The sequence below is a fragment of the Chelonus insularis genome, unplaced genomic scaffold (genome assembly GCF_013357705.1).
Source record: "Chelonus insularis isolate UGA/USDA-ARS -01 unplaced genomic scaffold, ASM1335770v1 contig_106_pilon, whole genome shotgun sequence".
NCBI classification, from domain to species: Eukaryota; Metazoa; Arthropoda; class Insecta; order Hymenoptera; family Braconidae; genus Chelonus; species Chelonus insularis.
The window spans coordinates 1-15059 of record NW_023276346.1 but is presented as its reverse complement, the minus strand read 5'-3'; the positions used below and the strand labels follow the sequence as shown (position 1 = coordinate 15059).

The following is a 15059-nucleotide window of genomic DNA, read 5'->3' as shown; positions in this document are numbered from 1 at the left end:
CATCAAATCGCTACATTTCAGGATATTAGCAGGCATACTGACATGTTTTTTAAATGATGGGTGTGCGTACGTATGTATGTATGTACGGACGTCAGCATTTTTTTCATTTTCGATATCATAAGAACCGATCAAGATATCAACTTCAACTAAAACTAATTCGAAATGTATTATTACCAAGAAGAATTAAAAGAAATTTGGAAAAATTCAGTTCAAACCGTTTTTTTTTCAAACACAATAACTAATAAAACATGAAAATACTAGCTATTTAAAAGTAAGACAATCGTAAAAAAGTGGTTGATTATAATTAACTAATTAATAATACAGTTATAAAAATTGACCTTCCATCGTCAGTATATTGCATAGAAACAAATTTTTAAATGCATAAGTTTTATGGCAACTGTTCTAATCTATTTTTTTATGATTTACTATGTGAGTCAATTTATTATTACAAGTATATTTTCTATTCAATTAAAGCATGCAACCCGAGTCAGGCTATTGATCTGTCCAAATGTGTCAACTTTTGCAGAAACTAATAAATTATTTACAATATCAAAATCAACAATATTCTTATCTGATATAAAAGTTATGGTAACATTATGAATAGTATTAAATTTCAATGACAGTTGAAGAGTATGTATAAATAAATCCTCATTTATTTACACGTATAAAAGAAATTTTGAATTTTAAAAATAATGTGAAATCAGGTCATCATTGATTAATTCGGAATAATGCCATGGAAATCAATTTTCAATCATAGATCCGTAAAATCCTGAAGAATTTTTATATTTCTATATATTAAAACGTATTTTAACGTTTTTTTGTGCATCTATATAAATGAAAAAAATGGTATTTTTAATGATTGATCATCATATTTTTAGGCGTAATGATTTGTCTGATTATTTTATGTCTTCCATTTATGATATTATTTAAAAAATCTTTTATGGATAATAAATCTCACACCAGGAATAACAGATTTTTGTGATATTCTAACTGCATTTTTTATTGCAATTTGTCTCTCTGAAAAAGAAGCCATAGTTTTTTCAAATTAAATTCTCATTTTTCTTAGCATTGTTAATATCAATTGATTACTACTATTGAAATGTATATGTTTCATGTAAATATATGATGTGTTTGTTCATTTATATTTTCAGCAATAAAGGCATGACGTATTTGGTGGGTGAAGACTGGAAAAACTACTTCGATGTTGTAATAGTTCAAGCTAGAAAACCCAGATTTTTCACCGACGAATCAAGACCCCTCCGGATATATGATGAGATTGAAGATACGCAACTCTGGGATCGAGTGACGAAATTACAAAAAGGAGTTATATATCTTGAGGTACTGAAAAAATTTCATTCAAATAAAACACTGTGATGAAATTTTTTATGCAGGATCAATATTTATGTACGCATAAAGACCGACATTTACTTCTTCGTGCAATTCTTGTAGAAATTTTTATCCAAAAAAATTCGCACATGTACAAGTTTCCTTTAATTTACCATAGTTACCAAATGAGACAGAAAATAAGGCTAATACAGCACACCATGTTTGTCCAGAATAGGGTTAAGTAGGGAAAGCTTTATTGAAACATGTTAAAAAGACGTAAATAAAGGCAGATGGAATATACGATTAACTGCTCCACTGCTTGATTGATTGAAGAGTTCAAATAGCTACAAATTCTTGGTAAGTAGTGCACAGAAGGCGTCATAGAAGTAAAATTGGATATGTATGATACATTCTTTCCCTGATAAATATATTGGCATTCTATCGTTCATTTGTACAAACGTGGGGACAGCAAAGGTGTGGGGTCGTTAAATCGAATAGAGGTTCCGTGTGTAGTACGTACTCAGTAAGTGTATTTATCTACTTAAACCCCAGAGCGCACTATTTCACTATTGCTGGGATGGGAAATCTCGTTATAAATAATTTCTTCTGAACTTGTAGACGCTATTGAATCGCTCATTCAATAATTTGTGACGTTTCAACTATTAAAACCCATAAAAATTGTTACAATCATCAAGAGATACAGTAGTGTCTCGTGCGCAAAGCATGAATTGCCGCCATCTTCCCCTTACGTCACGACGAGTCACAACCGTGTCTTTGTATAAGTTTTAAGATGATTTTTGCAGGTAATCATTTTTTAAATAAAAATTTTTCTTCATTCTTATATGAACATTGGCAGAAATCAAGAATTCGCACGGAAAGCAGTATTTGGCTTTCGATTATGCATACTGTCAATTATTATTACTGTTTTAATCATAATCTACGACATTAATTGAAATTCGTTGCGCGAAAATTACGTAAAATGAGTTTATTCATGGAGTTGATGATCAGAGTTTTTGATTGCTATTAAGTAACTGATGACAAAATGATAACAAGTTAATCTTGCCCGAGCGCTTATATACAAATAATAAAAGTATTTTCTAAATAATTCTATATTTTTTTAATATTTCTTTCAAGTTGATATGTACCAAAACTCGTGAAACACCAAAAAAGGCGTGACTATTAAGATTTCATACATGTGCGAAATTTTAAAAATATTTTAGCCAATTAGTAAGTAACAGTCACGCTAAGTTTTTAGTTGTTATGTAGATTGTGTCATAAGATATACTAAATTAGAAAAAAAAAATTATTTTAAATGTTATAAATTCTTAGATTTAGATACCTCGCGTTTAATGTTTTTACGACTTTTTGTGTTCCATCAGTATGGACTTACTCGCTCATGTTAATCTACTGCAATTCTCAGGATCAAGTTGCCTCTGCCGTTCTCGAATGTTCTAGGCTTCCTTTCGATTCTAGTAGACTGAACTATATAGTCGTTGTCACTTTCTGTGTTGAGCATATTTATTTATAGATACATAGACATAAACGTGTCGGATATACATTTTATGCACATTAGGATAGAATTCAGAGTAAAAATATGTGTTGAGAAAATCTCAACTTGTGAATAACCTAACCGTTTAAGGATAGGGATGATTGTGCCGGAACAGAGCAAACGGAAGTCAGGTTTTATAACAAAAATAAAATATCTTTATTTTCAGCACTAACAGGTACACTAAATACACTGACAAACTTGAGTTGTTAACTAGGAAGACTGAATGTCGCTCAAAATCACTGAATGTCTAATTTTAATTCTTGAATCTGAATTGAATGTCCAAAAAACTACTCAACTTGGTGTGTTCGGTATTATTGACCTCCCACACGAGCTCAGCACGCTTCTCAAGTTGAGCAAGAATGTGATCGTGCACGTGGCGTTAGCCTATCAATGCAATGCAAAATGAATTTGATGAAATGTCTTGAATTTACAATGAAATATCGTGAAATATTACTTGATTACAGATTTAGAGTAAAGCCTGAATGTTTCTGATGATTTACAATAGCACTAGTACTGATGATTGACTCAAACTTGTAAGATTTGTGAAGAATGAATAAGAATGGCGTGTAAACGTGAACGAGAACAGTGAAAGAATGGCGACAGGAACTTCATTAGTCAAAGGGGACACTCAAAAGTAGTCAAATGAGTGACTAGATAAAGAATTATTGATTATTAGGTCGATTGGTTATCGACCCAGTCCCAAGATGGCCGCCGAAGTTCCTGTCAGCTGGCAAATTCAAATTGAGAATTAATTAATTCTCAACATGCCGCCCGCCATCAGCAACTGGTTGATGATTGTCTTCTGGTTGATTCTGCTGCTGGGCTTCAGGAGTTGGGTTGATTGGTAGAATGGCTAGCTTGACGATTGGTCTGACCAACGTCGTTGTTGGTGTCTTCACCGTTGCTACTCGTGGAAGCCCATCTTGCCCTGGGTGTAGTTGAATTATCCTCACGAGTGGCCGTTTCGTGGGGGGAAATCTTTCATCAGTTAGCAAGGCTAATGCACCAACTTGAATTGTTCTGTTCCTGAAAAACCACTTAGAAATAGCTTGTAATTTTTGTAAGTAAGATTGTGACCACCTGTACCAGAACTGCTGTGATTGTCGTTGAATCATCCGCCATCGATTTTGAATTGAATGTGCAGGTTCTGAGGTTGATGGTTCAGAAACAGTGTTGAGTGCTGACCCAATAAGAAAATGTCCAGGAGTGAGTGCTTGAATGACTTCTGGGTCATCACTGATTGGCTCTAGAGGTCTTGAGTTGAGAATGGCTTCTATTTGTGTCAGTAGTGTGGTGATCTCTTCAAACGTGAAGAGTGATTCTTTTACTGTTCTCGTCAAATAAAATTTAAGTGATTTCACTACTGACTCCCACTTGCCACCCATGTGTGGTGCTGCAGGTGGGTTGAATGACCATTGAGTGCCGTTGGTGATGATGAATCTAGAGATGACCTCATGTTCTCTGGTGAATTGTGTGAATAATTTCTTGAGTTCTATCTCAGCTCCAATGAAATTTCTGCCACAGTCAGAATAGATTGTCTGGCATAATCCTCGTCTAGAGGTGAATCTCCTGTAGGCAGCAATAAATGCTTCAGTTGAATAGTCACTAACTGCTTCCAAATGGACTGCAGAAGTTGACATGCAGACAAATACGCAGACCCAAGCTTTTCTAGTCTTGGCTCCTCTGCCTGATGATGTTTTGATTGTGAATGGCCCAGCATAGTCTATACCAGTATGAGAGAATGGCCGTGAAGGAGTGATACGTGATTGTGTCAATTGACCCATGAGTTGTTGTGCTCTTATGCCTCTTTGTCGAGCACATTCGATGCACCGAAGAATGAATGTTTTCACTGGAGCTCTTCCACCCATGATCCAGTAACGTTGTCTGATTGTTGTGAGTGTAAGTTGAGTGCCACCATGTAGCGTGATTAAATGATAATGTCGAATAATAAGAGTGGTGAATGGTGAATGTCGAGGTAGAATTGATGTTTTGAATCATGACTCAACTGAGCATGCTGAAGTCGTCCTCCTACTCGTAGAACCCCTCCTGAGTCAACGTATGCTGTGAGTCTGTTGAATGAATGGTTTGGTGGAAGATGTTGATTGTTGGATAAAGTCCTGATTTCTTGGTGAAAATGTGCTGCTTGAGTAGACTTTATCCAGAAGATTCTCGCTTTTTCGATGTCAGCTGTTGTGATTGATGCTAAAGGACTGGTAACTGGTGAATGTCGAAGTCTTGGAGTGAATTTAATGATTAAGGCGGTGATTCTAAGTAACTTGTTAAGTGTAGAATATCTGTTAACCAAGTCCCATCGAATTATTGTATCTTGAATTGCTGCTATGAGTGAAATTCTAGGACGAGCTTCTAAGTTACAAGCCTCGTCAGCTGGTGGTAAATTTACTGGCCAGTTTTCTTGATTTTCAGCTAACCAGGTGGGTCCCCTCCACCATAGCGAGTAATCTTTCAATTGATTGGCTGTAATGCCTCTTGGAGCACAGTCCGCTGGATTTTCCTTGCCAGAAATGTGGTGCCAGTGCGCGTCCGCATCTAGTTCTTGAATTTGCACTACTCTGTTTCTGACAAAGTCCTTCCAGCGTCCTGCGATTGAATAGATCCATGAGTAGGTGATTGACGAGTCCGTCCATAAGTGAATTGAATGTATGTTCACTCTGTGGAGTGTAGCTCGAACATACTTCGTGAGTTTCGCTAGAATTAACGCAGCAGTTAACTCTAGCCTGGAGATCGTGATTTGTTTGATTGGTGCTACTTTAGTTTTCGCACAGATGAGTGTGATTTTGGGCCCTGTGGACGGTGAATTGATTTTTAAGTAGATTGCTGCAGCCATCGCAAGCTGTGAAGCATCAGAGAATCCATGAATTTCTACAGTTGAGTGTCTGGTTGTGTGAATCTATCGGGGAAGTGAAGTCTCATGAAGTTGAGTGAATTCTTCTCTGATGATCAGCCAGCGATTGATGATTGATTGTGGGACTGGTTAGTCCCAGCTGAGGTTGTGTCACCAGAGTTCTTGAAGGAGCATCTTAGCTCTGATTGTGATTGGTGACACAAACCCCAAAGGATCATAAATTTGAGCTACTTCTGAAAGAATGAGGCGTTTTGAATATGTTGACTCATGAGTGACTGATTTTGATGTGAATGTGAATGTGTCTGAGCTTGGATTCCATTGAAGTGCAAGAATTTTTGTAGTGCATTCTTCGAAGGTGATTTTTTGTCGATTGCCTGATGATTGTGACGTTTTTTGAAGAAGTGATTGACTGTTTGATTGCCATTTTGCAAGGGGAAAGCCGCCCGCCTTGCACAAGTTGATTAATTCCTCAGCAACTTGAATTAGTTCTTCTGGAGAATCTGCTCCTCCAAATATGTCGTCGACATATCTGCCTTTAATGATTGTCTGAGTTGCTTTTGGATATTTATGGCCTTCATCCTCTACTAATTGCAGTAACACACGAACTGCTAGATAAGGAGCTGATCTAGTGCCGTAGGTTACTGCTGTGAGTTGATGAATGACCGCCATTGCAGCAGTTACAAATGAATCTACGCTCACTGGTGGTTGAATGCGAGGAGCGTTGTTGATTGTCTGATTTGATGCGTGGCTCCAGTTTCTCCAAGGTACGAATCCGAGCCAGCAGAAACTCACGAAACTCTGAGTACGTAGGCATCCGCTCAAGATCATTGTCCTGAGTTTCCCAAAGCTCACGAGAATGTTGGTCAAGATGTTTGAGAATGTGAAATATGAGAATTGTATCCCAATTCTCGGTTGATTGTCCCAATAGCTTGAGTGAGTCCAATGAGTTGTCTACAATGGTGAGTAGGGATGATATCTTGGCTAAATGAAGAGCAGCTCTTTTAGACTCAGCAAACTGGCTGAAGAGATTTTCCAGGTGAACATTGATGAGCTTTTGCGATTCTCGTACCTGGATATGAGTGTCGACCATGCCTTGGTGAATGATTCCTTCGTGTAAGGAAGGTTCTCTACCAGAGAGAGAGCTGGACCTGAGAGAGCTGATTTAAGATAATTAAACTTGATTACCTCATCCAGACCAGGTTGATTGGCTATCATGGACTCAAATTGATCTCTGAATGACAACCAGGAGGCACTGGTTCCATGAAATTTTAGTACTGATAACTTTGGAAGTCGGGCTAATGCTTGTGCTACGTCAGATGCACCACTGGTTGATGTTGATTGTACTGGAGGTTCTTTGGAAGCTACTTTAGCAGATATCATGAAGAAGTCTGAGACTGATTTGTTGAATGTCTCAAAGACATCATCCACAATGTACGGATGATGCAATTGAGATGGTGGCCAAACCTCCTCGAGCACTTGATGTTCTGAATTGAAAGACTCGTGTAATGCTGTGAGTTGTTTTTCCAGCGAAGTCTTTCTTCTTTGGTGATTGTCTGTTGCTGGTCCGTGATTTGTTGAGTGAATGACTGGGCTAAGCGTAGCCGAGCCATTTGAGACTTGATTTTGAACATTAGTTGAATGGGTAGACCTGGATTGGGTGGTGTAACAACCCGAATGATGCTTTCGGTAGCTGATCTTCTACTTGGCTGAGCTAATGGATTATCCATTTGATCGGTTGGACTACCAAACTCCTCTGCACCATCGTCAGGAGTCACGCTGATTGTTGGTTGAGGCTTCGAGGTCGTGGACTCTTGCTCCTCACTATTCCTGTCTTGGTCGGCCATTTTGTGCACTACACACTTGATTGTCTGAAGCAGTACACTGGTAGCACCAAAAATTTGTATTTCCAAACCGAGAGCTCTGATCCGGCTCGAAGGACCATTAAATGTTGAGAAAATCTCAACTTGTGAATTAACCTAACCGTTTAAGGATAGGGATGATTGTGCCGGAACAGAGCAAACGGAAGTCAGGTTTTATAACAAAAATAAAATATCTTTATTTTCAGCACTAACAGGTACACTAAATACACTGACAAACTTGAGTTGTTAACTAGGAAGACTGAATGTCGCTCAAAATCACTGAATGTCTAATTTTAATTCTTGAATCTGAATTGAATGTCCAAAAAACTACTCAACTTGGTGTGTTCGGTATTATTGACCTCCCACACGAGCTCAGCACGCTTCTCAAGTTGAGCAAGAATGTGATTGTGCACGTGGCGTTAGCCTATCAATGCAATGCAAAATGAATTTGATGAAATGTCTTGAATTTACAATGAAATATCGTGAAATATTACTTGATTATAGATTTAGAGTAAAGCCTGAATGTTTCTGATGATTTACAATAGCACTAGTACTGATGATTGACTCAAACTTGTAAGATTTGTAAAGAATGAATAAGAATGAATAAGACTTGTGGCAAAACTGAGTCAACCTTCTACACCTGAGCAATGACTCGTAAGGCTATCTGAACGAGTATTGACAACCAGGAGATCATTTTCCAACCGAGAGCTAGAATTATCTAAGAGCAAAAGCGATCTGCTGATCGCTGAGATTCCTGAGTCTGCATTCTCTAGAGCTAACAGCACTGAGGCTTCTTCCACTTCCGAGTCTACTTAGTGTGCATTTCTCCTGAATAATCGGAGTCTGCATTATCTACCGCCAAGAGCCATCTGCTTAAGGCAGCATCACTAGTAAGTAAATTATCTATATTGAGGAGCAATAGACTCAAGACCATGAGTACATTTCCATCTACTACTTCCGAGAATGAATTATCTACAGAGTTGAGCAAACTGCTTAACGCAGACAACATCAACAAAAAGTTGCCTACCAGTGAATTTAAGTACTGGTTCATCGCTGAACCAACTGAGAGTGAATTATCTAATGCACAAAGCAATCTGCTTCATGCAGCAGTCGAGAGCATTAAGTAAATCTTCTGAGAAGCATTATCTATTGTCGAGAGAGACCTGCATACTGCAGCACCAACTACTCAATGCTCTTATCCATTGTTTGAACGTCGAGAAAAGAGAGGAAAGACCGAAAAACCCTCTGTTCTACTTGCCACAGGCAGAGTACTAGTTATTCATGCTCAAAGAAGCCTGTCGAAGCGCGAATATTTCTTGATCCTGGTTTTGAGCTATCTTTCATCTCAGAGAAATTCTTTAAATTATTGATAGTGTCGAAACAATCATCGGGTATCCCTCCGAAAGGCATTGCAAACTCTTCTGGTAGAATTACCAAAGGAGTCTGTCTACTAAAAACTCTAATCAAGATATTCTGAGCTGTCTATACTTACGCAAACTTTCGTTGTTGGTGAACTGTTCTGACTTCGAGTCGGCCGGACGAGCAAACTAACTAGTGGACTGTAATAATTAAGAGCAGAATAAGAACAAAGGTTGGATGCTAGAAGGTTCCAAAAAATAGTTTATTAACACCGAATTGCTTGGGTTTTATAGATTTTATTCAACAATAACACTTAACTTAAACAATAGAAATTAATAATCACTGAGTTTAGGTGAATTGACTGTACATTAATTGTTCATACACTTATGATTGTCTGATGGTTATTTTTTCACCAAAAAAAGTCTCAAACACAGTGAATAGCAACATTCACAGTATACACCAGAGTTGTTCGGGGGTGCGATGTATATGTGAATGTCCGTGAGGCACTATGGCGTCGACGCCAGTTCAGCTTCGCGCCCAAAGACACTACAACTGAATATACTGGACCACTGGCACTGATGAGAGTAATTTGATGATTCACGTATGTTCGTGAGAGTTGTCTGAGTCTACTTGACCGTACTTTGGTACTACCAAAGGTGAGCTGACTGCACAAAACCGCGATTTGACTGCGAACAATTATACAGAGATGACCGCGTGATTTGCCTGGAGCTAACTGACGCCACAAGTGCTCGACCGCGTGCTTGTTGGCGTCACTAGGGCCGTAGAGTTGCCTTCTGGGCCATGAGGGAAATACTTCCCGATGATTGGTCCAGTGAGTTGACTGACGCGCCGGTGGACAAGTCCGGCATTAACAATTTTTGAATATTTCTGACTAACTGACTTGGGCCCCTCCAAGTCAGAACATTGTCCCACCATCAGCAACGCCTTTGCTGATCTTCTGCTGGTGGAGTGTATGGTAAGATGACTAGTTTGTGAGTGGTCTGACGAGTTCTGCTGTTGCTGTCCTGAGTTTGACTGTTCTGATGAGTCCGTCTGATCCTGGGAACACCTCAATCACTCTGGCGAGAGGCCACTTCGTTGGTGGGAACCTCTCGTCAGTGAGTAGTACAAGTGAGCCGACTGTGATGTTGTGAAGGGGGTGTTTCCACTTGGAAATGGCGAGTTGCTGCTGAAGGTATTGTTCTGACCACGTTGACCAAAACGATTGGAGTCGCTGCTGAATAAATTGCCACCTGGACAAGCGTGGCATTGGCACATCTTCCAGTGAAGGCTCTGGTAATGTTACTAGCGGTTCACCAACCAAGAAGTGTGCTGGAGTCAACGCTGAGATGTCTGTAGAGTCGGCTGAGAGAGGCTCGAGTGGTCTGGAGTTAAGGACTGCTTCTATCTGGACAAGCAGTGTGGAAAGCTCTTCATATGTAAAGAGTGAGTCGCCTATCGTTCTGTTAAGATGGAACTTTACTGATTTGACTGCAGCTTCCCATTTTCCTCCCATATGTGGTGCAGCTGGTGGATTAAACTTCCAATCAGTTCCATCCTTTGCAAATACAGCTGCGAGTTGACTGAACTGTTGAGTCCCCTGCTTGAAGAGTTGTCTGATGAGCGTGTCTGCGCCTTGAAATGTGGTGCCACAATCACTGTGGAGAGTTCTGCAGACACCTCGACGTCCAGTGAACCTTCTGAACGCTGCAATAAATGAGTCTGCTGAATAATCTGTTACAATCTCTAAATGAAGTGCAGAAGTAACGAAGCACACAAAAATGCACATCCAACCCTTAGATGTTTTGGCGCCTCTGCCTTTCCAAGTCTTTAGCGTGATGGGACCAGCGTAATCCACACCACAGACGGCAAATGGTCGGGCTGGAGTGATTCTTGATAACGGCAATTGACCCATTAACTGCTTCGCTCGTTCGCCACGTAAACGAGCACATTTCATACAATGATAAATATAGGATCGTACTGGGAGTCGTCCGCCAATGATCCAGTACGATGATCGTATGAGGTTCAGAGTTGCCTGCGTCCCACCGTGCAATGTTCTTTCATGAGCATCTGCAATGATTAGTCTGGAAAGATGAGTTTTCTGTGGTAGGATTGCAGGATGCTTTGCTTCTTGGTCCAAGCTAGCATTTGCTAACCTCCCTCCAACACGTATGACTCCTTGAGTGTCAATAAATGCTGTCAATCGTGCGAGGGGGTGTGAGACGGGCAGTGAATTTGAGTTGATCTGCTTGATTTCCTGTGAGAAGTACGATTCTTGAGTTGCCTTTATCCAAAAAATCCTTGCTCTCTCTAATTCTTGTGGCGTGAGAGGGAAGGTGAGAGATGACTGCGGTACTCGTCTGAGGAGTTGGCTGAATCTGAAGCAAATTGCAGTCACTCTGAGCAATTTGATTAGCCGAGAATGTCTGTATATCATATCCCAATGATAATCATGTTGAATTGTCTGAGTAACTAAAGTGAGCCCGGGCCGCTCTTCCTGCTGAGCTTTTGAATCGTACACTGATGATTGAGTTGGCCATAATGATTCGTCTGCTGTTAACCACTGTGGTCCTGTCCACCACAGGGGGTGCTTCCGAAGCTGGGATATGCTGATACCTCGAGAAGCACAATCCGCTGGATTTTGTTTGCCAGGTACAAACCTCCAAACGCTGATTGGAGTGAGATCTTGAATTGCTGACACTCTGTTTCTTACAAACTCCTTCCAACGGGATGAGTGAGACTGAATCCAGGTCAAAGTCACTGAGGAGTCTGTCCAACATACGAGTTGAGTTGGCTGAATGTCTAAGTTGGTCCTTACATAAGTGATTAGTCTGGCAAGCAGCAATGCTGCGGTGAGTTCTAGTCTAGGAATAGACATCTTCTTCAATGGAGCAACCTTAGACTTTGAGCAGACTATAGTTGAACAAGTTCCATGATCTGGATGAGTAGCCCGTATGTAAACAACAGCTGCCATAGCTGCTTGTGAGGCGTCTGAAAAACCATGAAGTTCCACGGTCGATTTCTGAGTAATCCGTAACCATCGTGGAATTGAGAGGTCTGAAACATGTGAGAGTTCTGATCTGAAGCTGTTCCACTTGGTGATGATGTGATCTGGGGCTTGGTCATCCCATGAAAGTTTATCTAGCCAGATTTCTTGTAGCAACATCTTTGCTCTGACAATGAAGGGTGCTAGAAATCCAAGTGGATCGTAGAGTTGTGCTGTTTCTGATAAAATTATTCTCTTTGTGAGCTTGGACTTCTCACGAGGAGGTTTTGAGTTGAACTTAAATGAGTCGTTCGCTGGAATCCACGAGAGCCCAAGTAATTTCGTTTTGCTGCTCTCAAATGAGTGGATCTGCTCTTCTGATGAGTTGTCTGTAATTGATTGAAGGAATTGAAGTGAGTTGCTGTGCCATTTCGCCAACGGGAAGCCACCTGCCATGCAGAGTTGTCTGACTTGGGTTGAGATGTCTATCAGTTGACTCACGGTGTCAGCACCTCCAAAAATATCGTCCACATATCTTCCTTTTAGTAGTGGATCAACAGCTAGAGGGAACTTATGACCTTCATCCTTTACTAGCTGGATCATTGTACGAACAGCCAGAAATGGAGCTGACCTGGTACCATACGTGACCGTTGTGAGTTGATATGGGATTATCTTGGAGTGCTCGTCCACCCACAGGATTCTCTGGAGATCCCAATCATCTTGATGGACTTTGATTTGTCTGTACATCTTTGTGATGTCTGATGTGAACACAAATTTATGCTGTCTGATCCAAATGAGTACGTCTGCAATGTCTTTCTGGACTTTGGCACCAGTATGTTGAATATCGTTCACTGATAGACCACTAGAAGATGGACTAGAGCCATTAAATACTACACGGAGTTTTGTAGTAAGACTGTCTTCTCTTAAGACACCATGATGAGGCAAATAATACACTGGAGAGTTGACTGGACTTGCCTTGGCTCGTGTCATGTGGTTCAGTGACTCGTATTCTTGCATAAAGTTGTGATAGAGTTGTGCATATGAGTCATTCTTTGTGAGTCGTCTGATCATGTGTAGTAAACACTGATGAGCTCTCGCTGATGAGTTGCCTAGAAGAGATGGTGATGCTTTTAGTGATATTCTTACAATATATCTCCCATCTTGATCTCTTGAATGAGTCGTAACATAATGATCTTCACAAGATTGATCATCTGGGCTGAGTTGGCTGGCTGAAGTCTCTGGAACTTCTTCTTGAACCCAGAATTTTGTCAAGAGATCAGATACTTGCTGGTATGAGTTGACCCTTGCTGCGTGATGAGTTCTCTGACTTGAGTATCTTGTCGGTTGTGGCATTCCAATGAGCATCCATCCAAAGATGGACTCTTGGGCTATTAGAGATGACTGAGGACATTGTTTGATGCCCGCTTTCACAATCAGACCATAACAATCTGCTCCTATTAAGATGTCAATGGGTCTTGGAGTTGAGTAGTCTGGATCAGCAAGTTGAAGAGAGTTGAGAGCTGACCAGTTGATTTCTTTGAATTGTCTATTCTCCCCATCGTGGAGTTCCGAGAGAGTAGATTACTACAACTAAGCTATGAGTTGCGTTCAACGGGTCCAGTAACACTACATCTGGTACCTCGTTAAACGACCTTCTTCACATTGGTCCAAAAATCCAACCAGATCTATGAGATGTGTTACTTTGAGAAAGAAGACATCGAATTGTATTCGCAACAGACATTACAAAGATGTTCCGTCAGATTAAGGTTCACCCTGAGGAATAGGATCTCTAACGAGTTATGTGGATTGATGATGAGAAGAGAATGGTTCCTTACCAGCTTACTACAGTGACTTATAGCACTAGAAGTGCTCCTTACCTTGCTGTAAGAGTTCTGTTACAACTAGCAGAGGATAAAGGTGAGAAATTTCCGCTGGCTGTCAAGCCTATTCTCAAGGGCCGCTACGTGGATGATACATATGAAGGAGGAGAGACAATTGTGGAAGCTATTTCTTCTGCTTATCAATTAAGATCGTTTTGTGCAGCTGGAGGTTTTCCCCTTGCGAAATGGGCAAGCAATTTTTCTGAGGTACTAGCTACAATAGATCCTGAGAGTCAATCATTTGTGATTGAGATTCAAGAGAAAGAGAATTCAGTAAAAGTTTTCGGTATTTCATGGAATCCCATGACTGACCAGTTTCAATTCAAACATTCTGAGTCATCATCTTACCAAGATACTAAGGGAATTGTTCTATCTGGGATTGCTTGACTATTTGATCTTCTGGGGTTTCTAGTTCCTGTGCTAGTGAAAGCCAAAATGCTGATGCAAGGACGAGCCGTTATCTACTGACAAGGAAACCTCGCGAGATGGTCACCGTCGTTTTAGCTGAGGTTTCTATATAATAACCTACGTCGAAATGATGAACTACATATTTTTTTTTCTGTGGCAAAACGTTTTGAAGGTGTGACATTCACCTCCAAAGTTGACACCCTACAAAGATGATTTTTAATTTTTACATATTTTTAATCGAAATTTTCCAAAACAACCTTGTACGTTAAGAACAACATAAAAAATGATAGAAAATACCTATATTTACATATTTAAAAAACTTGCGGATATACATTTTTTTTTTATTAAAAATAACGAAAAATCTATAACTCAAAAACTAAAAATTCTTTTCTAATAATACCAATTTCAATCAAAAGAGCATAAAAAATTACGGCATACGTGTCTTCGCAATTCTTAAAATAACATAAAATTCGATGCCAAAAAAACTATTCTTTTTTTCGAAAAAATTCATAACGAAAAATCTATAACGCAAGAAAAAGGGGAGTAAAAGTTTTCAATCAGATAATACCGTTGGTTGTATAGTATAACTGTGAGTTGTCAAAGAAACTGAAAAAACTGTGCACTCTATTTTTTTTTCTCCCTTCTGGAGCTAAACTCCTTTCTGAATGTACTTCTAACTGAAAAACACTTTGATCAGAATTACATATGTTGTCTAAACCATATGATTGAATTTTCGATTTTACATCGTTAACGAAAACTTCTAATGTTTGTTTCAATATTTTACGATCTTCGATCGTTTTTAATGATACCCGGGAAAAACATTCAGATC

General features: G+C 39.7%; 3 protein-coding genes across 3 annotated transcripts; all 3 read right to left on the bottom strand.

The window, feature by feature from the left end:
* Positions 1-3627: 3627 nt before the first annotated feature.
* Positions 3628-4743, bottom strand: LOC118074803 (uncharacterized). Its single transcript, XM_035096315.1, has one exon. The coding sequence runs from the start codon at positions 4741-4743 to the stop codon at positions 3628-3630; it is 1116 nt and encodes a 371-aa protein (XP_034952206.1).
* Positions 4744-4802: 59 nt separating this feature from the next.
* On the bottom strand, positions 4803-5720 carry LOC118074717 (uncharacterized). The gene has a single exon (XM_035096194.1). The coding sequence runs from the start codon at positions 5718-5720 to the stop codon at positions 4803-4805; it is 918 nt and encodes a 305-aa protein (XP_034952085.1).
* A 4221-nt stretch (positions 5721-9941) lies between these two features.
* LOC118074646 (uncharacterized) lies at positions 9942-13295 on the bottom strand. The gene has a single exon (XM_035096072.1). It carries the CDS (start codon positions 13293-13295, stop codon positions 9942-9944), a length of 3354 nt encoding a protein of 1117 aa, XP_034951963.1.
* Between the last annotated feature and the right edge of the window lie 1764 nt (positions 13296-15059).